Below are 20,473 nucleotides of genomic sequence, written 5' to 3'. Positions count from 1 at the left end.
GTCTATAGGATTGAGTATGCGGAGTGAATGAAATTTATTGGGTTAATCTAACAAGACAGTCAGAGGATACAAGATCGTAACTACAAAGCGGTATTAAAGATTAACAGTTTGGATTGTTAGGAGTTCTCTGTAACGTCTAGAGACCTACCGGCTCGAGCAAAAAGGCCTTCGACAAGCAGTCGAAGAGCATCCGTATAGATTTACGGTACATTGTTGTAGTCGTTTATATTCCAGCAGTCAAAACTGATAGACTGCTTGACTATCGATGAATCTCCATACTACCTTCTATAGTCAAACGCCCGGCGCGTTCTCGAGTAGGAAAGCACGTAATACGACAAAAAGTGGTGAACCCGACGTGAAAGCTTGAGGTGGAAGGTATTGGATTTCGGTTGATTTTATCTTTATTTTTATGAAAAACGAAAATAAAAATTTTGAAGGATTTTTGGGAGGAGTTTCTGGTGGGGAGTCTTCTAAAGGATAAGGTATGCACATGGATCCGTCCATTGCTAGTTTGTTTCAAGCCTTCTCATTGTCAATGCAGCAACAGCAAAGCAATGATCGAAAGGAAGCTTTGGCAACCAAAGCATTGCAAGCAGTGGTCAATAAAATTGATCAATTTGATGGGAGGAATATTTCAAGGTATTTAAGATGTTATGTTCGTGAAATGGAATTAAATCGGGTTTCTGAGAAGAAAATGGTTGCACTATTTGGACTTGCCACGATACCGGAGATAAGGAACCACATTACATCGATTACGGATCGTTGTGGGAATTCATGGGAGGATTTTTCACATGCCTTAAAAGACGAATATTTCTTGGAAGATGCTGATAGCGTTACTAAAAGCTGTTTCTGGGATGGATTGAACGGCCCAATAAGAATTTGCAAGTAATAGAGCTACCGAGGGAATTTGAGAGGCAGTACTCTCAATTATCGAAGGTAGAAAAATTGACATTGGAGCCGAACAAAGTTGATCTATTTCTTCAAGCTGCTGATGGAGAATTGCAAGAGAAATTAGAACCCCTTCTTGAAGATAAAGAAGAAGATGAAGGATTGACAACGAAGTGGAAGAACGTTGAAGATGCGGTGGGGTTGCTTACAAAAAAAGAAAGGAGGAAGGATAGGAGCAATATTCCGAAAACAATACAAGCACCCAAAGCTCCAGTACGTACAACACCACCAACAATGCCTACAGTTCAACCTTCGACATCCTTGTCAAAGAAAGCAGATATGGGTATGGAAGAAATTATACGAGGAATGCGAGATCTTCAAATCAAATTGGCAAGACTTGAAGAGAATACTTCTATAAACAATTCGAAGAATGTTTCAAAACAAGGATATGTACAAAGATGCATTTGGTGTGATGATGCTTCACACACTAGAAAAGATTGCAATGAATTTAATAATATGATACGGCAGGGAATTATTTGCTGGAAAGATGGAAAGATAGCATTGAAAAATAGAGAGGATATTCTTCAAACCAATTTTGGCAAGGGAGGAATGAGAGCATTGGTTCAAGATTACTTAAAAGAGCATGAAACAGTAGCACGAGAAAGTGCAAGTTATGGTGCTAGAGTAGATGATGAAATTGGTGGAAGTACGGAAACCAGTGAGTTTTGGGCTTCTACCGTTTCTACAATGCAAGAAGGGAAATTACCTCGAGAAGCGTTATTGAGAACTGCAGCTACAATACGAGGTAGAAAAAGTTGGGAGGATCCTGTTGAATCCCTTTCAGTTCATGCATATATTGCTAAGAGCCAACATGAAGCTTTAATGGAAGAAAAAAGACGAGGAAACTTTGATGATACAAGAGAAGGAAATTCTTTTAAGAGGCAAACTCGAGGAGACAAGGCTCAGGAGGCAGCTTCACAAGAATTGCCTGTAAAGGATACCTCAGTATCATTGGGAGAAAAAACAACGGAGACAAAAGATAAGGGCAAATCAATTGCTTATAAGCTACTTTTTGACATTGAAGTGGCAACAAATTTGAAAGGGGTGTTGGAAGAACGTATATTAAACGCTAAGGTGGAATTCACATTGAAAGAAGTCTTGGAAATTGCAAAGAAGGAATTTCATGATGTTATCATTGACAGCATTAAGCGAAAGAGGCAATTAATGGGCGAAACTGGAATGAGTCATGCTATTGATGCAAGAATATGTAGAGATGAAGAAGAGGTTGATATTGGTTACAAGCAACCAACAAATGAAAAGAATGGGTATAATCAGTGACTACATTTCGAAGATTCTAGTGACAAGGAAATGGAAACTTTGAGCCATTATACTCGAAAGCATTGGGCAAGGGCAACTACTGAGGTATTGGTGAAGGTAGGAGATATAGAAGAACCAATAGTTGCTTTGGTGGACCATGGTTCTGAAATAAATCTCATGTCTAAAGATCTTTATAAGAAGCAAAAATGGCCAATTGATATGGAACATGGATGGGCAATACGAGCAGCTAATAACACACGAGGCGAATTATATGGAGCTTGTCCAGATGTCAAAATTCGGATTGGGGATGTTGCGACGGAGCAACATTTCTTCGTTCAAGATACACGATCTTATCCGTTGATTTTAGGACAACCTTATATCACGGCAACACAGATGGAAACAAAAGTACTTGACGATGGTTCTGCTTATGCAAGGGTACGGAGCGAAGATGGGAGGAAAGCTGTACAATTTCTAACAGTACCTCCTAACCATGAACGGAATCGAGATAGGTTGAGGGAGAAACCATTACCAAAGATTGTTGAAGGATTTAAGGATTTTGGGGATGTACCACTTTAAAGCGAGATTATGGAGGTACAAAAGAGGAGGTAATCTCGCGAGATGAAGGTGCCTTTGATGCGAGTTTTATTGGTATATTGGAGAATGGAAATATTATGTATAAGAAAGTTGATGATTTTAAAAGAAAAGAAAGAAAAAGATTATATAATATTGAAGGACAATTACGCAAGATAGGTACATTGCAAGATGATGAGAGGATTTTGGGTGTTTATGAAGAAAATGGACTGGAAGATTCATTGGAATTGATTACATCTATTGGGTTAGGGGATAATGATAAGATTGTTGAGATTCATTCGAGAGAGGTTTATACCATACTTGAATCTTTTCAAGCACCAGAAGTCACAGTAGAGACGAGATATAAAACGGCAGATAAGAAGGTAAAGCCTATTGCCGGACCATTATCAAAGGATTCTAAAGAACAAATGGGAGAAGCATCAAAAGAAGCAAGTTTAAGAGATCCAATGAGTATTTGACATCAGTTTACTGAAGAGACTTTTGAAGAATTGAAGATTGGTTCTGATGGTTCTTTATTGTCGGAGGAAATTACTTGCTTCAAAAAGATGTTGGCTAAACAAGGTAGATCGTTTGCCTTCGAATCTCATGAAATTGGGTGTGTGGATCCAAATATTATAACACCTATGGTTATCTTCACTGTACCACATGTACCTTGGAATCTAAGACCAATTCCAGTACCAAGGGCACATTTACCTATATTGGTGGAACTATTAAAAGAAAAGATAAAGATGAAAATATTAGAACCTTCATTTGCGCCGTATTCTAGTCGATGGTTTACGGTACCTAAGAAGAATGGGTCACTACGGTTTATTCAAAATATGCAATCGGTGAATGCAGTAACTTTTAGGAATGCAAGAATTGGACCTATTGTGGATGAATTTGCTGAGGCGTTTGCTGGAAGGGCGATCTATTCAATGGGTGATTTGTATTCAGGTTATGATCAATTTCAACTTGCCGAAGGAAGTAGAGATATGACAATGATGAGGACACCACTTGGATTGGTTAGAATGTGCACTCTTCCTCAAGGCGCGACCAACTCAGTAGCGCATATGATGAATGGGATGAATAAGGTATTGAGAGATTTTATTCCGAAAAAGACTATGCCTTTTCTGGATGATGTTCCTATAAAAGGGTGCAGAGAAGGAGACAAGGATGAAACTTTAGATACGAGGGGGTGTCGCAGATATGTTGTTGATCATATACAAGATTGTGAAAAGATTTTAACTCGGCTTGGAGAAGTTCATCTTATATTATCGGGTATGAAGTCCATATTTGGAGTACGAGAGGTTGTAATTGTTGGACATTTATGTGGATCTTATGGAAGAAAACCAGATCCGACTAAAGTTGATGCAATTGGAAGGATGAAAGAGGATTGTGATTCTTTAACAGAGGTTCGCAGGTTTTTGGGTGCATGTGTATTTTATCGAATCTGGATCCCTCATTTTGCTCACATAGTGGATCCATTATATGAACTGTTACGCAAGGGTTACCGATTTAAATGGAAAGAAAGGCATATTCACGCAATGCAAAGATTGAAGAATTTATTGATGTCACCTCCAATATTGAGAAAAAATGATTATAAGTGTAATAGACCAGTGATTCTTACTGTGGACGCTAGTCCAATTGCCATTGGATGGGCTTTGGGTCAAGATGATTCAAATGGGAGTAGATTTGCAGTTCGATTTGGGGCTAAAGTTTTAAGTATTCGTCATCGTGCATATTCGCAAGTCAAAAGAGAACTTTGGGGAGTCGTTTCGGCTATGAAAGCTGAAAAGGACTATTTGATTGGGGCAGTAGTAGTAATTGAAACAAATTGCTTGCCATTGCTTGGAATGATTATTAACTGTTCAACGCCAGATATTGCAATGTTGAGATGGATTGCTTATATTAAGTCACTAAATCCAGAATTTAAGCATATCACTGGAAAGGACAATTTAGTAGCAGACATGCTATCTCGAGCAAGATACGAGAGGGAGGACGAAATGGTTGAAGACATTGATGATGTCGGATTGAAATTCTATTCAATATCAAATCTCAACAAAGAAGACAAGCTATTTCTTGAAGAATCTTATGAAGGAGAATTATTAGATATTGGTCATTATTTGAATACCTTGACTAAGCAGGAGAATTGGTCTACAGAAAAATTCAAACAAATAAGAAAAAAAGCATATGGATTTTTACTTCAAGATGGATTCTTATGGAAGAGACCGAAGAAAGGAATTGGGATGCCACAACGAGTGATAGGCAAAAGGGACGAAAAACTAAAATTATTAAAAGAGTTTCATGATAGTTTATGGGCAGGGCATAGAGGAATCTGGGCTACTTTTGCTAAACTCAAGGAACGATATTGGTGGAAAAATATGTATCGAGATGTGCTCTCATTTGTAGAGTCATGTGAAATCTGTCAATCGTATTCTAATATCCGACATCGAGATGGTCTTCATCCTATGTATCCTCTAGCTATTCATTTTAAATGGGTTGTTGATTTGGTTATTATGCCAGTTGGGTTATGGCCGATGAGATATTTGGTTTTAGCTCGTGAAGATTTATCAAATGAAGTAGAAGGAAGAGCATTGAGGACAAAATCTACAGAGGGGATTTGTAGGTTTTTGCTTGAAGATGTCATTTGCCGTTACGGGTGCGTAGGAAAAATCACTGCAGATCGTGGAGAATTAAATGCACAAGAAGCTCGTAAGTTCTTTGAAAGATGTGGAGTTAAACTATCACTGACTACTGCTTATAATCCAGAAGGGAATGCAAAAAGCGAACGTGGTCACCCACCGATTGTGAAAGCATTGATTAAAGCTTGTAATGGGAAAGTTAAAGAGTGGCCACGGCTTTTGTCATTTGCATTATGGGCTGATCGAACAACACATAGCTCGGTGACAGGATATATGCCAGTAGAACTTATGACAGGTTGAAAACCAATTATGCCGATTGAAGAAAAGGTACTTACTTGGAGTATGCTACCATGGGAAGATGGATTGACAAGAGAAGAACTTCTGGCTATTAGGATTCGACAATTGGAGCAAAGAACGGAAGATGTCCAGATAGCATTGGAAAGGTTAAAAAGAGCAAGGTTACAAAACAAGGTGCTGTTCGATAAGCACCATCGATTGAGACCAAAAGCAATTGAGAAAGATGACTAGGTACTTGTTTATGACAATAGTCTGGATAATCAACATAGTACTTTGCGGAAATTCTCAAAACGTTGGTTTGGACCATATGTGGTAACAACTGTTCATGATAATGCGACTTACTCATTACGGGAGTTAGATGGTACAAAATTGAAAATACCAATTGCAGGGAAGCGAGTAAAAATATTTAAACGAAGACACACAGAGATGAATATGGAAGACCTTAATGAAGGTATAGAGATTCCGCAGCAAGAAGATGAAAGTGATTTGGATAATGAAGGTGACGAAGATAAACTAGACAAAGACGTAGAGGATATATTCTGAATCAAACAGCAATTGGATAAATTGGTGCATACCAGAGGATGCACAGGTTCAGAGGGGGTAGATGTCGTGGTGTAACAAGAGTATATCGTGAAAATAAAAAGAAAGGGGAATTTTATTAATATTCAGTTACCTCGAATATTGGGAGCATCGACCAACTCCTGTACAAATACTGAGTGGCCAGGTTCAGTCACCCCGTTACAGTCATTCGGGGCATACTGAAATGCTCCATTCAATTCCAATAACGGGAGTGAGCAGGAAGAGAAGGACCAATTCACACGACGGGTTCGAAGAGCCAATTGGATCAAATTTTGAGAATCCAATCCGGATCTTCTTACCCAATATGAGACCTGAATTGGCCGGGCAACCCAATGCAGACCCAATTACGGGAACATCCAAGTTATTACGGGCATCTTACCCAATATGGGACCTGAATTGGTCGGGTGACTCAATGTGGTCTCGATTACGGGTTTCGATTCTGTTTCGGATTGTCCTGTTCTCTGTGCCGTTTCAGAGAACGTTGTTTTCGGTAAAAGGATCTCTTAAAGGTAAAAACGGGGGGGGAAAAAAGCTCTGACGATGAGAGCCAATTTCGGATCTAAGCCTTGATGGCGAGAGCCAATTCCAGATCCAAGACGGAAGATTGAAGAAATTCAGAGGATAAGGTTGGGGATGAATATAGTTTTGAAGAGGGGGTTTTTTTTTTTTTTTTCTGGGAATCGGGGGGAGCTAGTTTTCAAGCTTTTGCAAGGTTACTAGTTCGGTTTTCATTGGAGGTTTTTGAAGATCAAGGGGATTAGAGAGAGGGGCTTCATGCTTCGGGTCGGAGAAGGAAAGACATAGAATTTGGATTTTTCTTCTTCGTAGAGTTTTGGGAAGACTAAGGCAATCGCTGCTAAAGTCAGTATTGTAATGGTGAATCGGGATTTTTAATGAAGTGGGTTTGAATACTCTTGACTGTTTTGTGAAATCGAGTTATGTCTATGATTGAAGGATTAAAAGGGTGTCTATAGGATTGAGTATGCGGAGTGAATGAAATTTATTGGGTTAATCTAACAAGACAGTCAGTGGATACAAGATCGTAAGTACAAAGCGGTATTGAAGATTAACAGTTTGGATTGTTCGGGGTTCTCTGTAACGTCTAGAGACCTATCGGCTGGAGCAAAATAGGACTTCGACAAGCAGTCGAAGAGCATCCGTATAGATTTACGGTACATTGTTGCAGTCGTTTATATTCCAGCAGTCAAAACTAATAGACTACTTGACTATCGGCGAATCTCCATACTACCTTCTACAGCCAAACGCCCGGCGCGTTCTCGAGTAGGAAAGCACGTAATACGACAGCATCTATGAAGCTTCTAGAAAGCTTTTCTAGAAGATATTGTACAATTAACCTACTTTTATCTACTTTTACATACTTTTATCGACTCTTGTAGGTAATTATATGTATATCCATGACACAAGGTTTCTATACACAAAAGTATTTACATCACGATAATGTGGTGATGTTGTATAGGACCTCTAATATATGTTGACTTTGCAGGACACATGCTTTAGCTTACAAGGCAAGTTTTCTATGTATGTGCCACATAGTTAGCTTGTTTGTCAAGCTACCAACATGTGTGGCACATAGCTAACTTATTGACCACATTTCTAACCTAAAAAGTCAATTCTAGATATCTATAAAGTCAAAGCAGCATGTATGCAGCTTCTTAAAAGCTTCTATAGAAGATATTATAGAATTAACTTATTTTTATCCACCTTTATCTAATCATATAGGTAATTATTAATTTATGTGTATGTTTGTACTAGGCTAAAAGGTCAAACAAGCTATTCAAAATGTCCATAGCGCATACAAAATGTAGTCTTTTTAACATCCTCTCTTGTAATAGGTGTCTATCAATATCTACTCTAAAGTTTTAATTTTCTAAAGATGGCATACCTTGAAGTTGATCAAAAAGATCATCTACATATAGAAGTGGATATGCATTTTTAACAGTTTGCTTATTGAGGCCTCAATAGTTGATGCAAAGTCAAAGTCTACCATCTTTCTTAGATATAAAAAATATAGGTGCTCTCCATGATGATGTGCTTTTTTGAATGAGACTCTTCTTAAAGAGTTCGTTCAATATTTTCTACATCTCTTCAAGTTTATTTGGTGTTAGGCAATAAATTGGCCAACTTGTTGGTTTGGCTCTAGGCAATAATTCTATTTGAAAAGAGGCACACCATTAGGTAGATAAATTAGAAAGATATTTTAATATTCTCATATGAATTATTGTGCCCATTCTACTCTTTTAGTTGTCTTTTCTACTACTAATGCAAGATTTGGAACCACCATATGTACATTGGTTGCTTATGTAGTATAAAAGTCATTCCTATAAGTAAGTCTTTAGTTGTAAATTATTTTTCTTCTTCACTTGATGGGAAGGTATAAAGAATCACCTTGGGTCTACCATCTTTGAATGAGATTGTTCTTATTATCTAGCCAACTTGTTTATTTTCCACCTCTAGCCATGGCATACCAAGGATAACATCATATCTTAGCTTTGTTATCTTGAACCTCTCTCTTAGGACATAAGTGTCAATCAACTTGAAGATTTTTTCTTCACATGTCTCATTTAATATGTTCTCTCAGTCATTTACAAGGTATATACTTCCTTCTTTGATTATCTTAGTTTTAATCTCAAGTCGGTTGTCAATTTTACTCGAGAGGTAATTTTTTATAGAGCCACAATCCATAAGTACTTAATATGGTTGTTCTTTTAGTAGTTCTGTTAGATGTATTACTCAACTCTTTTTATAGTTATCTGAGGCCATGCCATTTGTCTCTGAGAGGTAGTAGCTAATCTTAATAACGGCTCTTGGCATCTGAAATAGAACTACACTATCTCAAAAATCCAAGATCCTTCCAATCCACAATATAATGCCTCATCACAAAATAAGATAAAATAGACTAAAACAAGATTGAACAAAATTAAGATAAATAGGACATAAAAGATAAAACTAAAAAAATAAAAATAGAATAGAACAAATCTGAATAAAAAGATGGAGTACCAAATCTTTACTAAGAAAAAGAATCTAAAGCCATACAAGACCAGATGCCCTAAAAGGCTTTAGTTAGTCTTATTTATTTCTTGTCCTATTACCTTGGACTTTTTAGAATGTTCTTAAGTGATAAGCTCTACTTAAATAGCTACCTTAAATTCTTTTTTAGAAGGTTCTATAATAGGCTCCACCTAGATAACTGCCTTAAGCCTTTTCTAGGAGGTTCTATGGTAGGCCTTACCTAAATAACCGCCCTAAATCTTTTCTAAAATGTTCTATAATGGATCCTTCCAGGTCAACTAACCTAATTCCAATTCTAGAAACTTCCATGGTTCTAATTATCTATATGATTATTTTATCTATATCCTATTATAGCGCATTTATTAGAGAGCCTCATTTCCTTACTTTGTCTCATTATCGACTTGGTGAGTCTCAAGACTGTGAATTTGCCTTGTTTTGTTGGTGATTGAATTTTGATGTTTTGGACAACCTCCAATCTAATGGTCTAGTTCTCAACAATAGAAACATAATTCTTTTTGCATGAATATTTGTCGTCTTTGTGGTGTCAATGATCCTTGTAGGGCATCAATCTCTATTGGTGTCAATTATTGTACCATAGTATTAGATAGAGGCATAAGACTTCGTGCTATAGATCATGTTTTACGATTATTGAAATCTATAGCATTGACTCTTTCTGCAATCCTAATTGTCTCTTTAAACATTTGTAGATCTCTTAGTTCCACCTCTTGTTGGACCCTAAGTTTTAAACCTTGTAGAAATTAATTTATCATCTTTGCCTCTAAAACATTGCCAATTTGGACACATAGGAACTTAAATCAAAAGACATAATCTTGTACTAACCTAGATTGTATGACATTCAAGTAATTGAGTGCTATCTTTTCCACATTTATGGACCAAAATTGATTCCTAAAATCGGTCTCAAACTCCTCCCAATCAAAAAATTGATCTTGAGCTCTATACTTTGAACTCAATATTGCCACCATATAGCTACCGCATCTCTCAAATAATTAGTTGCATATATAATTCCTTCAATGGTATTTGTTCCAGATAGCTGGAGGTATTGTCACATGTTGAAGAGCCATTGACATACATCTTCTTGTCTTGAAGTCCCATAGTATGTACTAGGCTTACTTAATTTCAATCTAGCAAATGTTCACTCCTTTGTTCTCGAGGCTTCTATGTGTCCTTGTAAAGTACCTATTCGGCCTAAGAGGTGGTGTATATGAGCCTCTATTTGGAATTACTTTGCCATATCTTCCATGCTATAATTTCTTTGCTAGACTTCACTATTATAATGCCTTCTCACCTTCTAGTTGACTTTTTAAGAATAGCTCATAGTAGCCTCAATATAGTATCTAGTATAATCACAATAATTGACATCAAACTAGATGATGGTTGTCGACACACTACCAAAGAACTGTCTAATATTTGCTCTGATATCAATGAAATATGAATAGTCTATCTTCAGAGTCTAAGACTCTTTTAATCAATAGCAACATAAAAACCTCATCACAAAATAGGACAAAATAGATCAAAACAAAATTCAACATAACTAAATAAAATAAGATACAAAAGACAAAACTATGCAAAACGAAACTTTACTAAGACAGAAGGTCCAAAGCCATACCTAACCAAATGCTCCAAAAGCCCTAATTAGTCTTATTTATATTTTGTTCTACCACCTTGGATTTTCTAAAGTATTCTTAGATAATGGATTCCACTTAGATAACCATCTTAAATTCCTTCTAGAAGATTCCATGGTAGGCCTTACCTAAATAATTGTCCTAAGTCTTTTCTAAAAAATTCCATCATGGGCCTTACCTAAATAACTATCCTAAGTCTTTTCTAGAAGGTTCCATGGTGGACCTTATCTAAATAACTGTCGTAAGTCTTTTCTAGAAGGTTCCATGGTAGATCCAACTTAGATAACCACCTTAAGAACTTTCTAGAATTTTCTATAGCAGATCTTATGTGATCCACTAACCTAGCCCCAATTTTAGAAGCTTCCATAACTTCTTAAACATAGTTCCAACTATCTATTCTTATGTGTTAATAATACAAATATCTTATCTATACCCTATTATAGGAGATGTGACTTTAATAACATTGAGATGTAGCTTTAACAACTCCATATATATATAATATTTTAATTATTTATTTAATATCATATAAGTTGTTATTTTATTTTATTTTTAAAATTCTTAATATATTTTAAAGATATTATATATATATATATATATATATATATATATATATATATTTAAAAAAATTGGTTTTAACATTATTATGAATTATTCATTATATACATAAATTATTTATAATAATAAATATATAAACAAAATTTTAAAATTTAAATATAAAAAAATATTTTGTGATGTAAAATAGGAAATTTAGATCTAATTTTGCATTATGGCATCCTTCAATTGCATCAATCTATATCAAAGTATAAAAATATTTTTAGTGGACTTAAATAATTATAAAAAACTCACGAACTTATAATAAATGTAAAAGAATCAACTTATTCAAACATTGTTAATAACTTATACTTAAAATTAATAGCAAAACATATATAATCCATGTTGTTGTGGTTGAGGGATACTTTATACTTAGGAACAAGGTGAGAAGCCTTAATTTTTAATTGCTTTGTTTGGTTGAAATCAAGAAGCCTCCTTTAGTTGGTTTTATAAGTTGAAAAATAAATCTAAAGGTATATTATAACCAAAAAACAAGATTTCTAAAATAGGACTTTTCTTCTCTAAGAAAAAACCTTAGTAAGGCTTTTGAACAAAGATCTTTCAAAGTGGGATTTTAAGTATGAAGTGTTCTCTAGTTGAATTCCATTTATTTATTTTTTGATGTATGTAAAACTAATAATTTATAATGGAGTTATTCTTAATACTCTTTTTAATATTAATATATATATATATATATATATATATATATATATCTTTTATAGTTGTACAAGTTGGAAAAATTGCTTACAAATAATCATAAATAATTATCATTTCTAATGAAATGCATCACATTATTCTATATTGAAGCATTTCAAATCATATGATGATGTAAAAGACAACTAAATTAAACTACATCTTTAGCAGCGATTTTAATACTATACCAAATATATTTTGTCTCTATATTTCTTATTACTTTTTATCATATCTTTCATCTTAAAAGTGTTTTTTTAGTTTTAATATAGTAACACAACATTGACCACCAAAGTAAAAGAAGCTTTTGGCATGTATACATAGTCTGGGATTGTAGATGATTACAGAAGAGAAAACATTGCAACTCATATTTTTCACCACCAACATTACTCTGCATCCTATTTTAGTGCATAGTATTTAAGTGTAGTGTATGTACACCTGGAAAGAATGTAATCAATATTTTCCGTCTAAACTTTTTGATCATAGAGGTATAACCCAAGGTTTTATAACAACATTACAAATATGTTAGAAAAGTTTAGAACAGTTAAATGAAGAAGTTATCATCCTAAATCACACAAAAAACATAAGAGTGTTGTGGAAAACACACAGCGCGTCTGTCATAGATCAGAATCTTGTTCAATGTTCAAATAAGAATCAAGAGTTTGATATATTATTTCATTACAGCTTAGAGATAATAACAGCAATGATTTTCCTCTAAGGTGAGCAGCATCCATTTGCCAGGACAGATCACTGCTGTAACCCATGTCCTACTTGATAATTGTCTATGACTTCAAATGGTATTATTATATACATGTGAACGGCCTCCCGTCAAGTTCAGATTGTTGACGCTTGACAAGCTGATTGTATGCGAATGGGCATTACCCTCTCCCCATGGATTGAAAATAGTAGGTGAAGGACAATGTGATATTCACAGCCACTGTAGCTCCCTTCACCTTTAAAGCAACTTCTGCTCTGCGTGGAGAGCCAATCCAAGAGACTTCAACTTGTCGTTGGACAGCACATGTGGAATTCCGTTCTTGGAAAATCTACACAAAACATCCGTAAATCAATAAACTGAAGCACTGTTTTAATGTTTGTCATAACAGAATTTCTTGACAAGCAGACTAAATAAAAGACATTCATTAAATGTGAGTAAATTGCATACCCAACGCCGAATAACCACGTGTATAGAGAATTAATGGTTTCTCAATGGGGTCCACTAACTTATGGATGGAATAGACCAGTTACGTCAAACTATAATACACATGCATAGGTAAGGATGACACATTTAAGAAAAGCCCCATACCTCGAGGGAACGGAGCTGTCCGGGTAAAGTTTGCGAATAAGGCCCACAAGCTTCTCCTCACTCACAACACTCTCATAACAGATGTAGCGGCCGGATGCATCTGATACTTCCAGAGCTGAGATGTGAGCTTTTGCCACGTCCTCAACATGGGCGTATGCAAACAGACCACTTTGAGGAAGTTCTTTCACACCTGCAAGGAAAGATTGAACACAACTTCGTCAGTACTTATCACTAGGATATCCGCCTGTCGACTGAGCACTAGATCCAGGGATGCACTGCACAAAATGGTTATAAGTGTAGATCAAGATGATCTTCAAGTAAAGAAAAAACGAAAATTATGCTCTGGGGATCGTACAATTATCAAATATACCTTTCAAGTAAGTGAAGATGCATTGGGTAGTGCCAAACACTTTAGGGCCCAGAACGATGGCAGGGTTGATGACAACCATATCCAACTCTTTGTCTCTCGCAAGTGACCAGGCTGCTTTCTCGGCCATTGTCTTGGCCAGTGGACCCCAAAGCTGTAGAGCAAGCAATACTGCTGTTAATTCCGGATGAAAGAACTAGAAGGATCAAAGACTGAAACTCTTGTGTATATTTGAATTCAATATCAGCTCTTACACAGTGTGCTGAAAAGAACTGAGAGCAACAGATAGTGCACCTTCTTTGAGCGACAGAAGTCCATGTTGCTCCAACATTTCTCGTCAATGACCTTATCGGCGTGCCGTTGCTGATCCCAAACCATAGCAGCGAGGGAGGAAGTTAGCACCAATCTCTTCACCGAGGAGTTCGCACATGCCTCCACAATATTCAAGGTCCCACGCACTTCGAAGTCTGCCATCTCAGACTGCAAAAAAGTCACAGGGTTGTCAGAAAAGATGAACGAATGCTCCTACACAAGAAGGGATGTAAACCATTTATCCTCGCCTACCCTATACTCTTCATGTAGGAAACCCAATTGTAAACATCACCAAATTGTTTGCGATCTCGAAGGCTCGAACACAGCATTACAAGCTGTTAGCAATAAGTCTTCTGAGAAAACAGTACAACGCAAGATTGATATGTTAGGAGTTAGATTGTAATTGAAGAAGCAGAGCATAATGAGTACTTACTGGGTAGTTGGAGACAAGGTCGCTTGGTGATGAGGTATGGAACACTCCGTCACAACCCATGAAAACCTCCACAAGGCTTCCATAGTCCAGCATATCAGCTTGCGTTAGCTCCAACCGTTGCTCGGCTCCAGGCAAAGCCATCAAAGCAGCAGCCTCGTCTGCACAAAAGAACCAGTTAATCACAATCCATATAATAAAATTGTATAACCGATATCAGTAAGCTTACAGATCCCAATTGTACTCAATACTGCAAGCTCTCAATCAACCTTTTTGATTGCTGATTTCTTCACCTCCCTCGTCATGGACAGCAATCATCCCTCAGGAAGTGCAAATCTCTGAAGTGTAGAGCTTCTTTACATTGTTGTGGTTAGCGCAACCTACTTACAGACTCGTTAATCATGGCAGTCACTTACAAGGCCATTTGCAGTCTAGCATGTAGCCACTAGAATTTTTGATGCATAAGAAAAGTTCATACTCAGAGTTCGCCTTCACCTTTCAAGACTATGAAGTGGTGCAAGGTGTACAGGATTAATTACCAACAGTGGTGCGGATGGTGGAGCGGACATTGTAGCCCTTTTCCAAAAGCGCGCGCACCAACCACGAGGCTAAGAGACTCCAGTTGCCGGTCACACAAACATACTTGCGTTTCCCCGTCTGTGCCACTTCTTGCTGGCCTCTCACATCCTCAAATGAATCCCACAATCCCATTCTGCTTCTGCTTCGAGTGCAATGACGCTCTCAAAGCAGAAAAAATAAATATGTCGCTTGGACCTGAGCAACCTAACTTCTCTCCCTCCGCTCCGCCAATAACAACACTACCATCCACCGGCGTAAGAACTCAAATTGCAGGCGAAAAACTTCGGTAGCTCCACTGACCCTTCACTAAAATGTGCAAAAAAGTTGCGAACAGCCCAATCCTCCAATCCCACGATCCTCACAATCACAAACACTCTCAACCGACCTCACCACCCAAATTACCAACGACTAATCCAATTCACTTCACTGAGCCCACGCGAACGACCTAAAACAACAACAACCAACTCCCTGTCTCGCCCAAACCGTACCCAGATTTCACGCCAAGCAACTCACTGAGCTCCTCCGAGTCAACAAGCGGCAACCAAGCCCACAAGCCGAATGGCAGAGACAACAACAACAGGAAGCTCGCCAATCTCTCCCATGCGGCGGCCTGGAACGTGAAGGAGACAACAAGCTTACTGCTTGATTGCCAAAATTTGAATGCAGAGGAGTGAGATGAAGTATACGGATAGTAACAGTGCAGGTGGGGAGCTAATATAGGCTGGTATAGTGATGAAGATCGAAGCTTGACAGAAAGAGGACACGGTACAACTCGCAGGGGCCAGATTGGGAGTTTGGACCACCAAAGCACTACTACTGAGGGAGGGCCGGGGGTAAGTTAGAGCCCAAGGTTGGACAAACTGCGACGATACCCACATTCAGGGAACCAACACCAGCAGCAACCGCTGACCCTCGCTTGCTTCCTGATGAATACCAGCGTGCGGGGGATGGATGAGTGGGTGGGATTGCTGGATTGCTGGCGAGGGCTAAAAGAGCGACGGTCTCACCAGCACTGCCAGGCTCCACGCATGCTGCTGTGGTTGCAAACCTTTTTTTTCTCTCACCCTAACGCGACATCAGTCGCTGCGAGTCAACCCACTTACTACGCCTTACTAAGCTGGCACTTCTCTCGCCATTCAATGCTTGATTTTGGGAAGAAAGATAGCGAGCGAGAGAGAGTTAGTTTCAACTCAGTGTTGCGAGACATTGTGGACTGCGGGGAAGTCAGATGCTCAGAGATTCTGGCACTGTTGTTACCGCTCTGCCATTGTTCCGCAACCTGGAAATGGATCCGCCTCTGCAAAAACCAAGCTGGGCCCCAATCGGGTCTCCTGCACACACTCTGTTTGTAAAGTCTCTATTGTCCTTTTCTTTGTTCGTATTCTATGTTCAGTGCAAGGAATCATGCATTATATATTTATTTTTTATTATTTTACAATACAGGTAATATTCCGTTTTTGAGAAATTATGACGTACTGATGGTCCCACATAATGGGTGGTGTGGGTGACGTGGCATCCACCGAACTCAAGCTGACGTGTCCTGTGGTGTGACCCATATTTTCGGTCTATGCCACGTGGAAGTGGACTCATAGTGCTACACGTGTCGTTCTTTAGTCCCCCACTTCTCAGAAATCTATTGGAAAATGGACCCTTCTCATATCTTCGTCATAACTGGCTGAGCTGCTCTTGGTCATGCCTTTGTTGCCTTGTGGAATCTTCAAAGGTCAATTTCTGTGTGTTTCTTTTGATTCATTGTGCAGGAATAAGCAGGACTAGTGAGTGAGTAAGCTCGGAATGACATATATATATATATATATATATAATACAACATCTGTTGACCCGTTACAAGCAGGAAATCGAACGGTGCCAAATAAAGTCAAGTTCAGGGGACAGATTTCTTCGTGTGTGTTGCATTTGACTCTTTCATTGGGTGCACTCTTTTGAATATCTTGCTTGGTCTTGCCTTGAAGTTTTGGAGGTCTGGGCTGATACTCAAATATATAAATATATATATAAATATATATTTATATATATTTGAGGTCTGGGCTGATACTCAAATATATTTATATATATACATATATACAAAGTTTGGTAATCAGAAAATTTCATTCATTGGATGTTTGGTTGGGTCCACCTATTTTTCCATTATATTCTCACATATACTTTCACCTAACATACCACCCTGCTTATAATGTACTCATCCATTCATTGCATTTAGGAGAATGAGGGCTACTAGATTCCAGTCTACTGTCTGGAAGCTTTCAGGGTGAGTCTAAACAGTACAAAACAAAACAGAATTGTAGATCCTGTTTATCACATTGAAATGAATTGCAACACTTTTTTGCAATAGAAAATGAGTTTCTGATCCTATTGTACTCCACAAGGGACCTCAAAAGTTATCATTAATGACACCAGAACAATGGTCTCATCTCATTGTGCTGAATATTCAAACAGCTCTAGGATAATTTCCTTTGCAAACATCTACAGCAGCTTCAATGTAGGTGCAATTATTGTTGTTGTTGTTATTATTATTATTATTATGCATTGATATGGCATTCTTTTGGGTAGCAGTAATTAGGAGTGGGCACATCAAACGTATGAGGAGGTTGTTAATGAGTAGGTCACAAGATCCCACTTGGAACACCACCACCTACTTTGATATCACCCATAGATCATATACTCAAGCCCCCAGAAATATTTGGTTTTCGTATGACTCCTCGCTTTATCACCTGTGCTTGGTATTTGCATTTCATGCTGACTTTGCTAAAACCTTTCAGCTGAAATCAGATTAAGAATTGGGTTGTTAACAGGGGTTTATTGTTAACAAGGGGAATATATACATCTGTAATCTATGAGTAGATTCAAGTTGCCATAGCAACATCATTTGTCAGAAGAATGAATGTCTTCTCTATTTGACAAAATTCATGTAGATTTCTTTGAAGGATAGCTCAACTTTTGTCTCCATTATAGAATAGTCACTCATCACAATATCCATATGAATGTGTTACTTACTCAGCCTGATGAGATGCACTAGCCACTGACAAGTTGAAAGTGGGTGAGGGGGAGCATATAAGCAATCAAAACATCAACCTACCTTCCATACCAGAGGGGAAAAAAAAAAAAAAAAAAAAAAAAGAAAAAAAAAGAGGAAACAAGTAGCTATTAGGTGGTACTTATCATCAAGACAAGGCAGCTGAGCACACACCAATATTTCACCTCCTCAGCTGCTGCTTGTGGGATAAATAACTCTAGTTTTAGTCTCCTGTTTTTTGCCTCATTTCATGGGCACGTTTTTTTTTTCACCCTAATCAGTGCACTTAACTCTCGGCATTGAAGCCTCACAAAAATATATTCAGGGTTCCTGGGAGATCAGCAGAAATCTCCCGTGCTGGACTGGCTCGACAGCTCCCTCTCCACACACTGCGTCCACACAATTGCTTTGATAGGGGGCTCAAGGACAGGGCTTGAGGCTCAGTGAGAGCCTTTCTCACCCTGGCAAGCAACTTGGACACCAGCTGTTGTGAATACTCCTGCTCACCAAACCCATCCCAACTACACAGTAAAGAAGAATGGTCTACCCTGAATCCCTTCTTTGTGGCTGTGAATCCAGAGGAGAGGCTTGCCCTCTGCCATGACAGAAGAATTGAACCAGAGCTGTGCAGCTAGTCGCTATTTGAGCCTCACAAACAGTTGCTTGAGTTTGGTTCATCATTGCATTATCTACAACACAGTTGGGTCCTTGCCTCTCATTTCAGAGCTTGTCAAGCATGTGTGTCAAGCATGTGTGTCAGAGCTGGGAGTTTATGCCAAGTTGTATACTCCCAGGCGGTACGAGATGAAGCAGTGGCATTAGAATTCTTGAGTACAGTTAAGTACTTCTTCTGTTGCTGCTGCTGCTGCTGGACTTTTAGTGAAGTATCCCAGCCACTAGAAACCGCCGTGGTGGCACAAGAATGCCCCAGGTATCTTAAGATTCATTTCTGGTGCAAGTGCGATTTTGTTGACATTGTGGCAGCATGTAATGCAACATTCAATTGTATGAGTTAATCCTGATCCACAGGTGAAATACAAACCAGGTGGATGCTGGAGGGGAGCTACTGTGGAAATATGGTACAATATGATGGTGGTCCAGGTCCTGATAGTCCACACCACCTCCTTGCTACTCTGGTGCTTGTCTGTGGAGTGTAGCTCTGCGATGTGTGCAGCCACCTGCAAGGTACTCATTGTGTACGTGTGGAATGGAATTGTCATGCGTCTAGTACAGAAAGTCATGCCAACACTGTGACGCTTGCAAGAACCAGAGAATTTTCTATTTTCTGTATTTTTGTGTGGGCCTTCAATGAATAAGCACTCAAATTGAGTGGAAAGCACAGGAACAGACTTCAGGACAGAAGTCTGTCTGACATTTGATACATATACCATAAAATTAAGAATGAAGCACTTTCATGAAGCCAAACTTTTCGTAAGTTCTGAACTAGCATCAAAGAGGACATCATACAGACAACAAACTCACATAACCATTAGTGGATGGAACAACCAGGAATAGTATGACATACCAGTAATGAGTACCGTGAAACCTCATAAACTACATCATGAAGCGTTGGCTGACAAATGCACAAGATTTGTCCCATTAGGTAGAAAAATTAACAAAATCTGTTGACAGTGGAAATTAGAGAGGGCGGATACTTTTTAACTTGGATAGTCACTCTTAAAACTGGAAATTTGTTGACCAGGTAAAATTACCTGGTCTGAATATTCGAGAATGTGTTATGCCAACAGATATTCCACCACATTTATCTCAAGCTACAACTATGATCCAAACACTTATCTAAAATTCTTTAAGCTACATATGAAAATTCTAGCAAACCATACGACCTTCGTGTAAATTGTGCATTTAAATTTACAAAACCAGCAGATGAAATTATCACTCTTCCTTCGCGAGCTTCGCCCGATTCTCAGCTTGCAACAAACCTTGTGAAATCTGTGCAATCTAGAACAGTAGCCTGCGGAGAAGACCCAAAGAAATTAAAAATGTAGCTGCCACACAGGCTAGAGGGCTAAAAGAGAAGATTGTAAGTTCATTGTTTAAATAGACATTCAAGAGATACTTGACATTCTTCACGCACAAACAAGGTGTCAAATTATTCCCCCGATTTCAACGAAATCAATTGCGCGGAGTTGGTGATCGATTGCGTGCAACGTCAAAAGAAACAAGGCCAAAGATGCAAAATA

At 38.1% G+C, this 20,473-nt stretch overlaps 1 protein-coding gene across 1 annotated transcript; it reads right to left on the bottom strand.

Moving 5' to 3' along the window:
* Nucleotides 1-12,879: 12,879 nt before the first annotated feature.
* LOC112293893 (cinnamoyl-CoA reductase 1) lies at nt 12,880-16,469 on the bottom strand. The gene is made up of 6 exons (XM_024543855.3): nt 15,202-16,469; nt 14,666-14,823; nt 14,215-14,400; nt 13,924-14,074; nt 13,554-13,743; nt 12,880-13,293 (listed from the first exon to the last, which is right to left on the bottom strand). Exons 1-6 carry the CDS (start codon nt 15,371-15,373, stop codon nt 13,203-13,205), a joined length of 948 nt encoding a protein of 315 aa, XP_024399623.1. The 5' UTR covers nt 15,374-16,469; the 3' UTR covers nt 12,880-13,202.
* Nucleotides 16,470-20,473: the final 4,004 nt, after the last annotated feature.

Source organism: Physcomitrium patens, chromosome 2 (genome assembly GCF_059467195.1).
Source record: "Physcomitrium patens ecotype Gransden chromosome 2, ASM5946719v1, whole genome shotgun sequence".
Taxonomy (NCBI): domain Eukaryota; kingdom Viridiplantae; phylum Streptophyta; class Bryopsida; order Funariales; family Funariaceae; genus Physcomitrium; species Physcomitrium patens.
This window is presented reverse-complemented; position numbering and strand designations above follow the sequence as displayed.